The sequence below is a fragment of the Triticum urartu genome, chromosome 1, assembly GCF_003073215.2.
Source record: "Triticum urartu cultivar G1812 chromosome 1, Tu2.1, whole genome shotgun sequence".
Classification (NCBI taxonomy): Eukaryota; Viridiplantae; Streptophyta; class Magnoliopsida; order Poales; family Poaceae; genus Triticum; species Triticum urartu.
In genome coordinates this window covers 548864132-548880097 of record NC_053022.1, presented here as the reverse complement: position 1 = coordinate 548880097, position 15966 = coordinate 548864132, and the positions used below count along the sequence as shown (strand labels likewise).

The window sequence follows — 15966 nt, the reverse complement described above, 5'->3', positions numbered from 1 at the left end:
TTGTGTCTATACTGTAGTCCCATGCTGTACAATTCCTCTCAATGAATTACATAATAACGTGCATCTTCCTATTTTTATATGTTTTGTTATCTGGTTGCTCTGGTTGATAAAGGAATTTGCATTGGTGCACTTAAATTGATTATTGTTATAGATGACGTATGACTTGCATGGTTCAATTTGGTACATTTTTGTTGCGCCTAAACTTAGATATATACATGTTCATCGAGGTTGAAAAGTCATTATCGATATTTGAAATTATCAGGATCTCAGGTGTTGTCAGGTTGTTGTACATGATATAGAGCAAGAAGAGTGCCAACCAGGACACGGCGAGATCAAAACAAACATAATCTTCCATGTTTTCTTCCTTGCTCATTTCGCTGCCGTGACAAAAAATTAACAATGTATTCCCGTTGCAACGCACGAACAATTTTCTTTCTGAATTTGAGTAACACCAGTATTCTCTCCCGTTGCAACGCACAGGCATTTGTGCTAGCAATAAAAATGCAAAGGACGCCCTCATCTATACCTTTTTTTACTAATAAAAAAATAGGTATTCTTAGTCTGTTTTGCTATTTTATAGAAAACCCCCTAATGTTTCTAACATTAAACCCGCAGTACATGTCAAATGTTTTTTTTAAATACTCATATCTTCTAAACTGTAACTCCAAATTAAACATGTTGTATATGGAATTTGATTAGAAAAATATGTAAAATCTGAATATGATGTTATTTTACCTGTTAACAATTAAAAAAATACTATCTAGGCTGCAATGTCAATCAATAATGCATTATTCGCCTTTTTTTTCATACCGGTACTGATTTAGATTGGGGATGAACACCTCAGCAAGATCAGAATTGGACATGAAATTGAAGATAAATTTGCTAGAGACACCCAATAAATAAGGACATGCATGACAAGAAATAAAAGAAGGACCCAATAAAGATGGGATGTCCACTATAAAATAAATAAAAGAGAAAATACAGAGAAGATCCGATAAAGATGAGATGTTGCGCTATTCTTCTATATATAAGAAGGAAAAAAGAGAGGACATGCATGAAGAAAAGTAAAAACGAGGCATGCATGACAAAAAATAAAATAAAAGACAAGTTTGATAAGATATAAATAGTGATGAAACAGGGACAAATACCTATGACATGTATGGTAATAAATAGTGATGAAATAGGGGCGCGAGTACCTGCGTCCATAGGAGACCATACAAAAATGTTATTTTCTAAACAAAAAAAATCTCTTTTTATGATTAAAAAATCATGTATCTTTTTAACAATCTTTTTAACAACTCTTCATGTATTTAAGAAATAACTACAAATTCTCAGATTATAGATCATTTTTATAAATTAAGAGCGTGTGGTTTTTTCTCCCATTGCAACGCACGGGCCTTTTTGCTAGTTATAATCATATTAGTACAATCTGTTTTGCTTTGACCCGAGAAATGGGGGTATTTTTTTGTATATTAGAGACAAAGTTGAGCAAGGAAAGCAAACACCTAAGTGAATACAATCAGTATAGTTTGTTCTGCTTTGGCCCAAGAAACCGGGGTTACTTTTGGGCATTAAGGAAAAAATTGAGCAAGTAAAGTAAACACTTTAGTGAATATTTCTACTAAACTATTCATTACCTGCAACCCGCTAGAATTTGGTAATACACGTGAGCAATTTTGTCCATGTCTAGCTAGTTTACACAGATTTAAAGAGGATAAACAGAGTGAGAAAATGAGAGGGATTCTGCCAACATATAAGCTAGAAGTAGAATCTCTGTGTGTAAGAGCATATAGTGCCCCAAACAGTAAAATACGGATTTCCACTTAAGCATTGACACAAACTCAAGACAGAGGTCACCTACGGATGTCTGAATACATATTGTGATAATGAGAAAGAGTAAATATTTGTTATTTCCATATTGCACTGGTAAATTGTAGAACTTTCATGAACACACGCCCAAACATGGTTCGTTCAGTAAGAAAAACAATTTAAATAGTGGAGGAGTAAGATAACATGCCTTCAACTTCAGCGACCAGTGATAGGAACAGAAAATTTTGTAAACATAAACGGCAGTCTAAGAAATATAAGTCGATCAGCTGCAAATATAAAAGAGGCTTAAAAATGATCTAAGAAATATAAATATCAATGGTCAATCTGTATTACTATATATCCTGCTCTTATATTTTCTTAACCTTCAGCAATGTTTCAGGAACAATGCCTCATATAAAACTAAATTAATAATGATAACAATAGTGGCCATAACCTTGAACGCCATTCATCACATTCATAGACATGCAAAAACCAAAAAATTGTGTCATTCTTTTCTTGTGTATAATGAAATCGATGGGCCTCAACTTTCGTATTTTAGACCAGTTCATCCATATGTGTATAATAAAATCTAATTATCTGGAAGATCATCCATGTATGATGGATAAATTGGCCGGGGCATCTTACAAAGAATATTAATAACAGATATTACCATGGTGAGGTATAGGCTGCTGGGAACAACACTAATAGATCAGAGAGGAATTCAAGCATGTTGAGTTGGTGGACGTTGTCCCTGCTTTCTGTTGTACTGGTGTCCTTCGTGGATTGGTTGAGGGGCGGTCCTACTGGAGGTAACGGGGACCGTGTATGGAGACCTTCGACGGTGGACGACGGTCTTGTATGGTGGCAGCGGCCTGCAAGGGAGACGAAGCCATAGAGAAGATCGGTGGTGGCGGCTCTCGGGATGAACAAGGGGGTGGTGGAGGAGAGGACTAAAGGGCGATGGTGACTTTCAAGGGAGTCTACGGCAGTGCAATCCTGAGTAGAGCATGGTAGCGCCTAGGAGCGGGGCAGGCCGGGGAGGCATAACACCGGGGAGTAGGCGAGGGCTCGTGCCCTCATGGGGATCAGAAATGAAAATAGCGTGTAATCGATACAATCCCCAATGATTGGAAAGAGAGGATGTGAATGCGAGGGAGATGGTAAGTTGTTGCACTGCGGGGATATGATTTCGGGATATTATTTCACGGCTGGTTGATCAGGATCTTATGAGTCAGAATACATATCCATGCATGCCACCGAAGGAGAGTCAATCAATCCAATCAGATTGAATCCCAATTTTAGGAAAGAGGGGATTGCGTCCGGATTCCTTCCTCGAGAGAATCATAAAGAGCGAATCAATTCAATAATATTACATCTGATTAAAAAGAGAGAGGATTGCGTCTGGTTTTTTAATGGGAGAGAGAAAAATCCAATAGAAGAGGGTGGTGGGAGGTGAGACAGAAAAAAAACAATGTACCAGGCTACTAACTCCCCATTAGGATGTGAACGTGAGGGAGATGGTAAGTCCTTGCACCGCAAGGAGATGATTACGGGATATTATTTCACGGCTGGTTGACCAGGATCTTATGACTCAGGTGGTGTTTGTTTCTCTAGTCCTAGGACTTTTTCTAGTCCCAACTAAAAAGTCCCTAGTCCCTAAAAAGTCCCTCCCTGTTTGTTTCCAGAGACTAAAAAGTCCCTAGTCCCTTCCTAGAGGTTATTAAATGACCATGTTGCCCCTAGTATATAGAAAAATAACAATCAAACAGCACCATGGGGTGGCGGACCAATGGGTGCATGGAGGGGCATTGTTGGAAAAGTCCCAAAAAGTCCCAAAAAGACTCTCCTTGAGAGTCTTCTTCATTTAGTCCCAAATGCCTAGTTTAGTCCCTAAAAAGTCCCTCCCGTTTGGTAAAAAAGTCTCTAAGAGGGACTTTTTCTAGTCCCTACACAAAAAAGTCCCTGGAAAGAAACACCCCCTCAGAATATATATCCATGCATGTCACGGAGGGAGAGTCAATCAATCTAATCGGATTGCATCCCAATTTTTGGAAAGAGGGGATTGCGTCTGGATTCCTTCCCTTGAGAGACTCACAAAGCGCGAATCAATTTAATAAGATTACATCTGATTTAAGAAAAGAGAGGATTGCGTTCGGTTTTTTAATGGGAGAGAGAAAAATCCAATAGAAGAGGGTGTGGGAGGTGAGACGAAAAAAACCAAACAAAAATAAACCAGTGTTCCAGGCTACCAACTCCTCCATTAGGATGTGAACGTGAGGGAGATGGTAAGTCCTTGCACTGCAGGGAGATGATTTCGGGATATTATTTCACGGCTGGTTGACCAGGATCTTATTACTCAGAATATATATCCATGCATGTTATTGAGGGAGAGTCAATCAATCTAATCGGATTGCATCCCAATTTTTGGAAAGAGGGGATTGCGTCCGGATTCCTTCCCTCGAGAGACTCATAAAGAGCGAACCAATTTCATAAGATTACATCTGATTTTAGGAAAGAAAGGATTGCATCCGGTTTTTTAATGGGAGAGGGAAAAATCCAATGGAAGAGGGTGGTGGGAGGTGAGACGAAAAAACCGCACGAAACTAAACCAGTGTACCAGGCTACCAACTCCCAGTAGAGATTTTTTGAAAGAGGGGATTGCATCCGGATTCCTCGCTCGAGAGACTCATAAAGATCGGATCAATTTAATAAGATTAATCTGATTTTAGGAAAGAGAGGATTGTGTCTGGTTTTTAATGCGAGAGAGAAAAATCCAATAAAAGAGGATGGTGGGAGGTGAGACGGAAAAAAACCGAATAAAAATAAACCAATGTACCAGGCTACCAACTCCCCCATTAGAAGTACAGATACACTTGCATTTGCGAGGGCCACAATGCTTGTTGTGAAAAAGATAAACTAGGCAGCGCATTTGTGGGGGCCACTGTGATATTTTGCATAAATCTATTTTGGAGGATAAATCTCACATTGATTAGCATGGATATCTTCTCTTACTTTCATATATACAAATAACTAGCTATACATGGTATTCTAATAATGTCATAATTTCTTTCCTTATTTGTGTGTGGTAGGATGTCCTTACTAGCCTTGCCATGATCATTATAAATTGACATCTTGGTAGGAGCAACGTTCATACGAGCCATTGGGTGGTGGGAACTAGAAGCTAGCTAAGCATTGTTAAATTTCGCTTCAGCCACTCAATGTGGAATCCGCTATGGGTCCTCGGGCCATGGTTGCTACTGCTCCTTCTGCAGCTCGCCGACGGCAGCATGGAGGCCGTGGTGCCCTCGCCGTCAGTGCCTAGCTTCGTGACCAACCCCTTGCTCAGGACAGGGTATCACTTCCAGCCGCCCAAAAACTGGATTAACGGTAATCTCCTGCCGCGGAACTTATCTGATTGCTCTCTGGCATGTTTAAGTTTGGCTCTGTCTCCAAGCTAGCTATAGTTATGTACGTTTTTTTTTTTTTTGAGAATGGCTATAGTACATGTAGTATATCGTAGGTGCATCCTACAGGTATATCTACAGAAATGGGTATACATTGTAACTAAACATTACCTCCGCCCAACAAGCCTGTCCTAGATTTATCTAGATTCGGATGTATCTAGACGCTGATGTGCTGGTCATGACTCGTGATAATCATATAGCCCGTCTCTATTTTGGTACTTGATATACTAAGTAATTGTTCTTGCTTGTTTTATTCTTCCATGATGCTCTGTTCTAACAATTTCATTATCTCATTATTTTGGGTGGTTATGATTGCTGTCCCGGGGAAACTCATCGATGGCAGATCCGAATGGTATGACTTCTCGAACTCACTCTAATTGTATAGATGTCTTGTATTCCTAGATCCATGATGCTGAAAATATAATATATGTAGATTTTAAAGATTTTCTTAGAAATAGCAATGAAAGATGTTGGGCTAACATTCAAGTGATCTATGCTCATGAAACATCATGTTGAGACTTTTTTTGATCCGTACATGTTGATAATTTTGGAACAGGGCCACTATACTACAAGGGATGGTACCACTTGTTTTACCAGTACAACCCCAAAGGTGCCGATTGGGTCAATACACTTTGGGCTCACTCGGTTTCACGCGACCTCATCAACTGGAACGTTCTTGGTTTAGCCCTCGAGCCAAGCATCCGATCTGACCAGTATGGCGTTTGGTCTGGCTCCGCAACAATCCTCCTTGATGGCACACCAGTGTTGGTGTACACAGGGATCGACCGGCCGGACACTCCCTACCAGGTGCAGAACGTTGCCATCCCCAAGAACAAGTCCGACCCACTACTTAGGGAGTGGGTCAAACCAGACTACAATCCGATCATAGTGCCGGATTCGGGCATGAACGTGACACAATTTCGTGACCCGAGCACGGCTTGGCACATAGATGGCCAATGGCGCATACTCGTAGGCGGAGAGAAGGGCTCCCATGGTCAGGCATATGTGTATCGGAGCACCGACTTCAAGCATTGGGTTCGAGCCAAGCACCCACTTCACTCCGCAATCAACGGTATGTGGGAGTGCCTCGACTTCTTTCCGGTGCTCATGCAAGGGAAGAAAGGTCTCGACACATCCGATCAAAGTGGCAGAGTCAAGTATGTGCTCAAGAGTAGCCTCGAGAAGGCTCGGTATGACTACTACACCATCGGAACCTATAATAGTAGGACAGAGCGTTATGTGCCTGACGATCTAAATGGTGACTACCACCGCCTCCGCTACGACTATGGGAAATTCTATGCGAGACGGGTCCTTGTAGGATGGGCCAATGAGTCAGACACCGTTCCAGACGACATCGCCAAGGGTTGGTCCGGTATTCATGTATGACAGATAATCACATCTAGAAATTTCTGCGATTTGACTGATATAAACCAGTACTCCGAGGGAACTAATTGCTTGTGTTGCGCTTGTGGCAGGCAATCCCAAGGAAGACATGGCTTGACCCCGGTGGCAAGCAGCTCGTGCAGTGGCCCATTGAGGAGGTCGAGCAGCTGAGGCGTAAGTCTGTTAGTGTGACAAACAAGGTCGTGAAGCCTAGGAATCATTTTGAGGTTAAAGGCCTGGAGACATACCAGGTAATTAGTACTCCACAAGGCATGATATATAGCTTCCCACTAACATTAGTTTTTGTTTTTGTTGTTGAAGAAAGCAAAAAAAATAAAACAACCACATGATTTCGTTCACAAAGCAATGAACTCACAAAGTTTCCAATTCACATTTATAATCATAACTATAGTGAACTAAAAAAATTATAGCTATGAACTGACAAATTAAGTCACCAATCTATGGGTTTGCTCAACTTTATCAATCCACGCCTATGCATGAAATGTTTTCCTTTACCAGGCTGATGTGGAGGTGAGTTTCGAGATACCAAACCTGGAAAGGGCCGAGCCGTTCGATCATGCATTCTCGAACGATGCTCAGAAGCTGTGTAGAATGAAGGGTGCGGATAATAAGGGCGGAGTAGGTCCCTTTGGTTTGTGGGTGCTAGCATCTGCCAACTTGGAGGAGAAGACCGCGGTTTTCTTCAGGATTTTCAGGGATGGTCATGGCAAGCCGGTGGTCCTGATGTGCACTGACCCTACCAAGTAAGCATGAATACAAATATACATGCATCTCTTTTATCATTTGAAGATCGAATTAAGGGAATCTATTCAGCTTACCCAACTGATCTGTTTTTTGCCTTCTTCCGTGTCCGCTTGCAGGTCATCTCTTGGTCATGATCTTGACAAGCCAACATATGCTGGGTTTGTCAACGCCGACGTTTCATCATCCGGCGAGATCTCTTTGAGAAGCTTGGTATGTGCCCAGATTTTATATTGCAAATATGAAACTCTTTACAAGTTAGGAGTTAGGACAAGTTTACGGCTCGTTTTCTCACTAATGCTTCTGTTCTGTTGTTAGATTGATCATTCAGTCGTTGAGAGCTTTGGTGCCGGAGGCAGGACCTGCATCATATCAAGGGTGTACCCATCCATCGCCGTAGGGCAAAACGCTCATCTTTACGTCTTCAACAATGGAGATGTGGATGTCAAGGTGTCGCGCCTCAAGGCCTGGGAAATGGAGAGTTCCAAGATGAATAATACTAGTGCTTAAGTTTTGTTTCTCACCTATTTTATACATGTATACCAAATGATTTTTTAATCATTTTGATGTGTTCATAAAATGGCAGTCGTCCAAAACAAAGTTTTATTCAACATCGATGCTGTTCTGCAAGGCTGATTATTCACTAAAATCCCATTTGATTAGTCGAAGCAACCAGTTAATCCAGAAACTAGAACCAGAAAATTGTATTAGAACGACTACTCTTGGTTGATGTACAAAACTAAAACCAGAATAAGAGCAACTAATCATGGTTGTTGTACAATTAACAAATGGAGTTGCGACGGGCGGTTCCAAGGGCTCCTGTGACGCACTGGCGACGGGCGGTTCCAAGGGCTTGATCGACGTATGGGTCTGTGATTGTGCTTCCCAGATCCGATTCTTCCTCCCTTGTCCTCCCAATCCCTTCCGCCTTGTCTAGATCCTATGATTCCTTCATCTAGTCGCTGTTCGGGGTGAGCAAGGGGCGCTCTTTGGACTGCTACCCACCCTTGGCAGGGACTGGCTGAGGATCATTGGCTCTCGATGGCGAAGAAGTGTGACAGGGTGAGATCTGATGCCATGTTGGGCACTACTTCTGTGCATGGTGGCAGCGGTGGTACATCCGTTCCGGTGCTGCGAGGCAAAGGGAAAGAGACAGCGAACGGCGGGGTGTCGCCCTTGGAGGGACGTGCTTCATCTGCTGATCGGGTTGAAGAGATGATGGAACGGCTACGTCTCACTGCGGTGGAGGCGCATCCGGTGGTCCTTGATGATGAGGATGAGGCAGACCTGGTAGCCCCAGATTGTGCCCTAGTGGAAAAAGTGATGTCTCGTAATACTCTTCATATCCAGACTATTTCGTCAGCGATGCGGCCGGCGTGGGGTAATCCGAAACGTTTTTGTTGCGGAATTTGGTACTCAGGCTGATAGGGCTAGAGTGATCGAGGGTTCGCCATGGATGGTGGGAAAGCATGCGGTGCTCCTGAAGATTTTTGACCAGAATATTCAGCCCCTTCAGGTTCAGTTTGATCGCTTAGCGATCTGGGCTCGCATTATGCATCTCCCACCGAGACTGATGAAAGCTAAGCTGAGAATGGAGTTTGCCAAACCGGTTGGGCGGATTTTGAGGATGGATTCAGATGCTGATGGTCGCTATTGGGGTGGTTTCATGAAGGTGAGGACGGAGATTGATGTTCGTGAGCCGATCGTCCGCTACATCACTGTGACCTCTCTCAAATTGAAGAGTACTGAAACTTTCTCTGTGATGTATGAGAGGCTGTCGTTCTTCTGCTTCTCTTGTGGCATCCTTGGTCATTCCACGATTATGTGTCCTACTCCAGGTTTGAGGGATGAAAACGGTGATCTTCTTTATGCCGCCAAGAGACTGTGTGTCAATGATGAGCATCCTCGGAGATCCGGGGGTTTAAGGTCTAGCATGGCTTCGTCTTCGGCTCATGGGGCTGGTGTTGGTGGTTTTGGTAATTCTCAGACCGCCGCCCCAGGCCGCGGTGTATCACGTGCACCCGTTGGAATGGATGTTATTGTGGGGGAGATCTCACCTCCTATCAAACAAGGGGGCTGCTCGTGGCCGTGGGCGTTCTTCACGGGGTCGTGGTAGGGGGCGTGTTAATGGCCCCAGCTGTGAGTTGGTCCCTATCTCCCAAAAGAAGTCGAGGGCTGCTGGCCAAAAGAGGAAACCAAGCAAGGTTACAACTCCGTCACGGTCACTGGACTTGGGAGAGAATAGTGCTCTGTCTTTGGTTCCGGTGGTGGATGGAAATGTGGTTTGTCAGAATGAGGATCGGAATACTGTTACTGAATCTAACAAGAAACAGCGTGTCTCAAACTCTCGATACCGACCCTCCCTTCTCTTCCTTTCTGAAACGAAGATGAGCGATACTCGTGTGAGGAACTTTATGTGGTCCTTGGGTTTTTCTGGCTGTTTTGTTGTTAGTAGTGAGGGCCTCAGTGCTGGACTTGCTTTGTTCTGGACGTCTTCTACTGAGGTGACAGTTAAGGCTGCTAACAAGCGTTGACCCTCCCTTCTCTTCCTTTCTGAAACGAAGATGAGGGACACTCGTGTGAGGAACTTTATGTGGTCCTTGGGTTTTTCTAGCTGTTTTGTTGTTAGTAGTGAGGGCCTTAGTGCTGGACTTGCTTTGTTCTGGACGTCTTCTACTGAGGTGACAGTTAAGGCTACTAACAAGCGTTGCATTGACACACATGTAAAGATCAATGATGGTGAGGTATGGCGTGCATCTTTTGTATATGGGAAGCCCCGCATTTTTGGGAGTTTCTCCATCACCTACAACCTTTGTGGGATGGCCCCTGGATTTGTTGTGGAGATTTCAATGAGGTGCTAGCTCAGGATGAACACTGTGGTCCTAGGGACCGGTCGGAATATCAGATTGAAGCCTTTAGAGAATGTTTGTTGGATTGTGGTTTAACGGATTTGGGCTTCTCGAGACCGAAATTTACGTGGTGCAACAAACAAGACCCAGATTGCCATGTCAAGTGTCGGTTGGATCGCGTTGTTGCAAATGTGGCTTTCACTAGCATGTTTGATATTTGTAGGGTTGAGAATCTTATTGCCACCTCTTAGGATCATTACCCCGTACTCGTGTCGCTGGATAACAGCTCTCGTCAGAATCAGGCACCCCCTGTTCAGCAGGGCTTCAGATTTGAGGCCATGTGGCTGCGGGTTGATGACTAAAAGGACACTCTTGAACAGGCTTGGTCAGATGTGTGGGTGAGTTAACCATCCCTGGAGTCTACTTGGTCTAATCTGAAACACGTTGCTGGCTCCTTGCGGTCCTAGAGCAAGGAGGCCTTTGGATGCAGTCGAAGGAGAATAGGGAAGCTGGAGCGCCAACTTGCCACTATTAGGGCTTCGCCTCCTTCTCCTTCTCTTCTGGCTGAGGAACGATCGATCGAGAGTCAACTCCGCGAGCTCTTTGAACATGAGCAAATCATGGCACGACAACGGTCTCGTATTGATTGGCTCAAGGCGGGTGATCGCAACACTGATTTCTTCCACGCTAGGGCGACTGCCCGTAGGCGAACGAACATGATACATACACTCGCTGGTTAGGGAAGATGGTTCTTGCTGCACTTCCCAGGGGGAGATCAAGAGCATGGTTAAGAGTTTCTATGATAAGTTGTTTACTTCGGAGCCATGCCATGCTGCAGACAGGGTTATTGAGGCAATACCTGACAAGATTACTACGGAGATGAATGAAGAACTCTGCGGACCGTATTCTAATGATGAGATCAAATCTGCCTTGTTTCAGATGGGTCCAACAAAGGCACCGGGCCCAGATGGGTTTCCGGCTCTCTTCTATCAAACCCATTGGAGTTTGCTTCGGGAGGATATATGTCAGACTGTTCGGGGATTCCTGGAAGGTAGGCCTATTCCTGACGGCTTTTGCGACTCTGTGGTTGTTTTAATTCCTAAGACTATGAGACCTAAGCACTTGAAGAATTTCCATCTAGTTAGTCTTTGCAATGTTCTTTATAAGATTGCCTCTAAGGTCCTGGCCAATCAATTGAAAGTGTTGCTGTCGGTTGTGGTGTCAGAGTGCTTTTGTGCCAGGAAGATTGATCACGGACAACACACTTATTGCTTATGAGTGCTTACACACTATTAGAAGGCAGCGAGTGAAACAGCCTTTCTTTGCTCTTAAGATCGACATGATGAAAGCCTATGACCGTGTGGAGTGGAGCTATTTGCATGCTTGTCTGTGTAAGTTGGGTTTTTCCCCTGCGTGGATTGACTCTGTTATGAGATGTGTCACCAACGTCTGTTATGTTGTCCGAGTCAATGGTGAGCTCACTGATCCGGTGGTTCCTTCTAAAGGCATCCGTCAAGGTGACCCAATTACTCCCTACTTGTTCCTCTTATGCACTGAAGGTTTATCTAGTCTGCTATTCCAGAAGGAGTGTTGTGGCGAGCTACATGGTATTAAAAACGGCCGGCAAGACCCCTCTATCTCACACCTCCTATTCGCGGATGATAGCATCTTCTTTGCTAGGAGTGACCAACGTAGTGTGGACTCATTGGAAGCTGTGTTAAAATCATACTGCGAGGGATCGGGCAAAGCCATCAATAAGGATAAGTCTTCTACCTTCTTTGGACGACACTATCCGGAGAGTGTCAAGAACAGAGTAATGAACCAGTTAGGGATTCACAATGGGACTTTTCATGATTCTTATCTTGGTATGCCTACTGAGGTTGGTAATTCTCCCACCAACACATTTAAATTCTTGACTGACAGAGCCTGGCAGAACATTTTTGGGTGGTCCGATCGGCCACTGTCAAGGGCTAGGAATGAGACTCTTCTGAAATCCATAACACAAGCAATCCCAACCTTTGTCTCGAGCTGTTTCTGCCTTCCGAAGGCCACGTGTGATAAATTCAGGCAGATTGTTTCTAATCAGTGGTGGGGTAGAGAGGATGGGAAGAAGAAGATTCACTGGAGATCTTGGTCATGGCTCTCGACCCTAAAATCACTTGGAGGGATGGGCTTCCGTGATATGGCTTTGTTTAATCAAGCTTTACTTGGGAAACAGGGATGGATGCTTCTTACTGAGCCGAGTTCTTTGTGTGCACGGCTCCTGAAGGGTAGATACTACCCTAATAGCAGTTTTTGGAATGCTCCTGTACCTCAGACAGCTTTGGCTACTTGGCGTGGTATTATTCATGGTCGTGATTTTCTTAAAAGAGGGGTACAGTGGGGCATTGGTAATGGACGAGACACAAAGATCCTCTCTGATCATTGGATTCCATCTACACCTCCAGGTATGTTGTAGCCTCTTTCGCCTATACCAGCTTCTGCTACTGTTCACTGCCTTATCAATGACGAGCAAGGGGCGTGGGAGGAGGAGTCTGTACGAGCCTTTTTCCGGGAGGAGTGGCGGACAACATTCTGCAAATACCAATCAACAGAAACAGTGGAAATGACTTTGCTCGCTGGCCGTTTACCAAGTATGGAGTTTATTCTGCCAAGTCTACGTATAATATGGCGAGGACCTGTAGTTCTCTGAATGAGAGGAGAAAATCTGGTTTGGGTCAGTGCTCTAGCTGGCCCAGGGAGGAGAAACTATGGAAAGCCTTATGGCATGTCAAGGTCCCCAACAAGATGAAGATTGTTCTCTGGCATCTAGCTCATGACTGCCTTCCCTCTGGTGACCAACTTCGGCGACATCAGATTCCTACGCGAACAGACTACTGTTTTTGTGGTGGAACATGCTCTGCCATTCTGCCCACATCAGATTCGGCGACATCAGATTCCTACGCGATCAGAGTGTGGAACATGCTCTGCTATTCTGCCCACATGCTCGTGCTATATGGGATGTGCTTAAGGCATCATTCAACATCAGGCTACGGCGGTCCTCCTTCACATCTCCCAAGTAGTAGCTCTTCGACTTCCTTTCTAGCTGCTCGGATCAGGAAGCGACGATCATCACTGTCTCCATATGGCGTATCTGGGAGGCGCGGAACGCGGCGAGGAATGAGCCGATGCCGCCTCCGCCGGTGCGCACTGCTACCAGGGCCAAGGCTTACATTGACCTGATCCTCCAACACCTCTACAAGCATGTACTTGCTTCCAGGCGTGAGACCTCGTATACTGATCGTCAATGGTCTCCGCCGTCGCAAGGTATAGTGGTGGCTTTCTTCGATGCGGCTGTGTCGGTGGAGCAACATAAATCCGGAATAGGGGTGGTGGTGCTCAACCATGAGGGCTTGTGTGTAGGTGCCTGTTCTGATCCGTTGAGGGGTGCAATGTCTCCAGAGGTAGCTGAGGCCTTAGCACTCCGTCGAGCGGTTCGTTTTGCATGTGATGAGGGATTTGATGATGTTATCTTCAACACAGATTGCCTCTCGATGGTGCAGCGCTTGAAATCTTCTTCTAGTGACCGCTCGGTGGTGGGTTCTATTCTCATGGACGTCAAAGTGATGGCAAATGGTCTTTCTTCTGCAACTTTCCAGCATGTTCGTCGGCAGTACAATGTTTTAGCTCATGTCTTAGCTAGATCTAATTTGAGCTCTACTAGTCCATGTACTTTTCTTTCTACTCCGGATTGCATCCAGGAGACTCTTTGTAAATTTGTTGCTTGATCAATAAAGACCGACGTTCTCTAAAAGAAAAACAAATGGAGTTGCGCATTATTCTACCCTAAAATGACGTCAAACTCCATTTTATTGCTACTCTTTTTTGTTGCAGAAAAACTACAATTATACTTTTTCATTTATTTGGTTTATTTCTTCTCCTTTACTTATTTTTTTCATTGTAGTAATATCTTTTATAAACTATTTGCAAATGATTTTTTATATTCACTTATTTTTAAGATATATGCATGTATTTCTAAAGAGTGTTCAAATATTTAGATAATGTTCCTATAACTACAAAAAGGTTTTCGTAATTTTTAAAAATGTTCATGAAACTAAAATGTTCACACATTAAAACACATTATGCAGTTTTTAAAATTGTTCATGTAATTGTATAGTGTTAGTGTATTCTACAAAAATGTGTCAATAAATTTTAAAAGGTTTGATTTGATTCTACAAATTCTTCATGGAATTTAAAAATTGTTCACACATATTGTAAGCAGGTATTTCTCAAAATATATTTTACATTAAAAACAATTAGAAAAGGAAGATATAATAAAAATATATATAAAGCAAAATAGGAATAACAAAATGAAAAGGGAACAAAAGCAGCAAAAAGGAACCTAAAAGCAACTAACACCAGAACCAGATTAAAGTCTCCTTCGATTAATAGAAGTGAAAAGATAATCCAAAAAGTTTATTTTTTGCGACCAAAATTTCCAATTTTCCAATCTATTCATCAACCATGGCAGTACAAAGAACACAAGAGGTAATAAAAATTACAACCAAGTCTATGAACCACCTAACGACAACTACAAGCACTGTCGCGAGCCGAAAGCGTGCCACCGTCATTGCCCCTCCTCATCGAAGTCGGGAAAACCTTGTTGTGGTAGACAGTCAGGAAGTCGTCGTGCTAAGGCCCCAAAGGACCAGCGCACCAGAGCAGCAACCTCCGACGACGCTATTCACACCATCGGGACGGGGATAGGACATGGGAGCCATTATTCCTATTGAGGAGCATCGCCACCGCCACATAGCCCAACCAAGACGTTGAACCTAACAAAAACGTGAACGAGGTCCCTCCCGCCGGTGAGCGGCCGAGATGCACCGCACCTCCACGGCCCAAAGACCAGCGGAGGTGGGGAGAATCGACGGTGGTGCCAGTGGGAGGAGGAAGGATACTTTCTTGAGGAGGCGGAAAGACAGCCATGTAGCATAATAATGGAAGTTTAACCATCATAAGAGGTAGTGATCATAGTTGTTGTACTATAAATGTTCTGAATCATGCAATGTTATACTTAAAAAGAAAGAAATCCTACTCGACAGCTCCTCGTTGTTTTTAGAACTTGGGGAGTATTCCTTCCGTAAAGAAATATAAGAGCGTTTAGATCACTATTTCTTTACAAAAGAAGTATATATATCACCCAGGGTGAATAATAGTTAATCTTCTCCCTTATTATTACAGCGCTTCACCATATATTTTGGGTTAATTTGATAAATGTCACTCCAAATCTGGCGATTCCGAGAAATGCCACTGCAATTTCCAAACTTTGAAAAATGCCATTTCATGCCATTTTCAGTGGCATTTTTCAAAGTCTGCAGTGGTGTTTTTCAAAGTTTGCAAAAATTGCAGTGGCATTTTTTAAAGTTTGGAGATTGCAGTGGCATTTTTATGAATTGTCATAATTGGAGTGTCATTTATCTAATTAACCCTTTTTTGTTCTACAAATTAGGTCTTACATCGGAAGTCGGTAGAACATAAGAAAATGTATATTAGTAAAAGAAATTATTTTTCATGATGTAAAATTTCAAACGTAAAACGTAGCATGAAAATATATAAGGTGACAAAGATGTGTGTGTGTGTGTGTGTCATTTTTTTGTGGTTTTGTGACTTATATCTTCATTTCCTTTCATCAGTTTTTGTGTAGTGAATCTATATCT

At 43.3% G+C, this 15966-nt stretch overlaps 1 protein-coding gene across 1 annotated transcript; it reads left to right on the top strand.

Annotated features, from left to right (window-relative positions):
- Nucleotides 1-4974: 4974 nt before the first annotated feature.
- Nucleotides 4975-8040, top strand: LOC125538841 (beta-fructofuranosidase, insoluble isoenzyme 1-like). The gene is made up of 7 exons (XM_048702148.1): nt 4975-5196; nt 5617-5625; nt 5830-6653; nt 6749-6907; nt 7176-7420; nt 7538-7631; nt 7737-8040. Exons 1-7 carry the CDS (start codon nt 5028-5030, stop codon nt 7926-7928), a joined length of 1692 nt encoding a protein of 563 aa, XP_048558105.1. The 5' UTR covers nt 4975-5027; the 3' UTR covers nt 7929-8040.
- Nucleotides 8041-15966: the final 7926 nt, after the last annotated feature.

Excerpts from the sequence above, each read along its gene's own strand:
- LOC125538841 (XM_048702148.1), top strand. The coding sequence starts at position 5,028 with ATGTGGAATCCGCTATGGGTCCTCGGGCCATGGTTGCTACTGCTCCTT. Across the intron at positions 6,654-6,748 it reads AGGGTTGGTCCGGTATTCAT|GCAATCCCAAGGAAGACATG; the intron begins GTATGACAGATA and ends CGCTTGTGGCAG. Across the intron at positions 7,421-7,537 it reads ATGTGCACTGACCCTACCAA|GTCATCTCTTGGTCATGATC; the intron begins GTAAGCATGAAT and ends GTCCGCTTGCAG.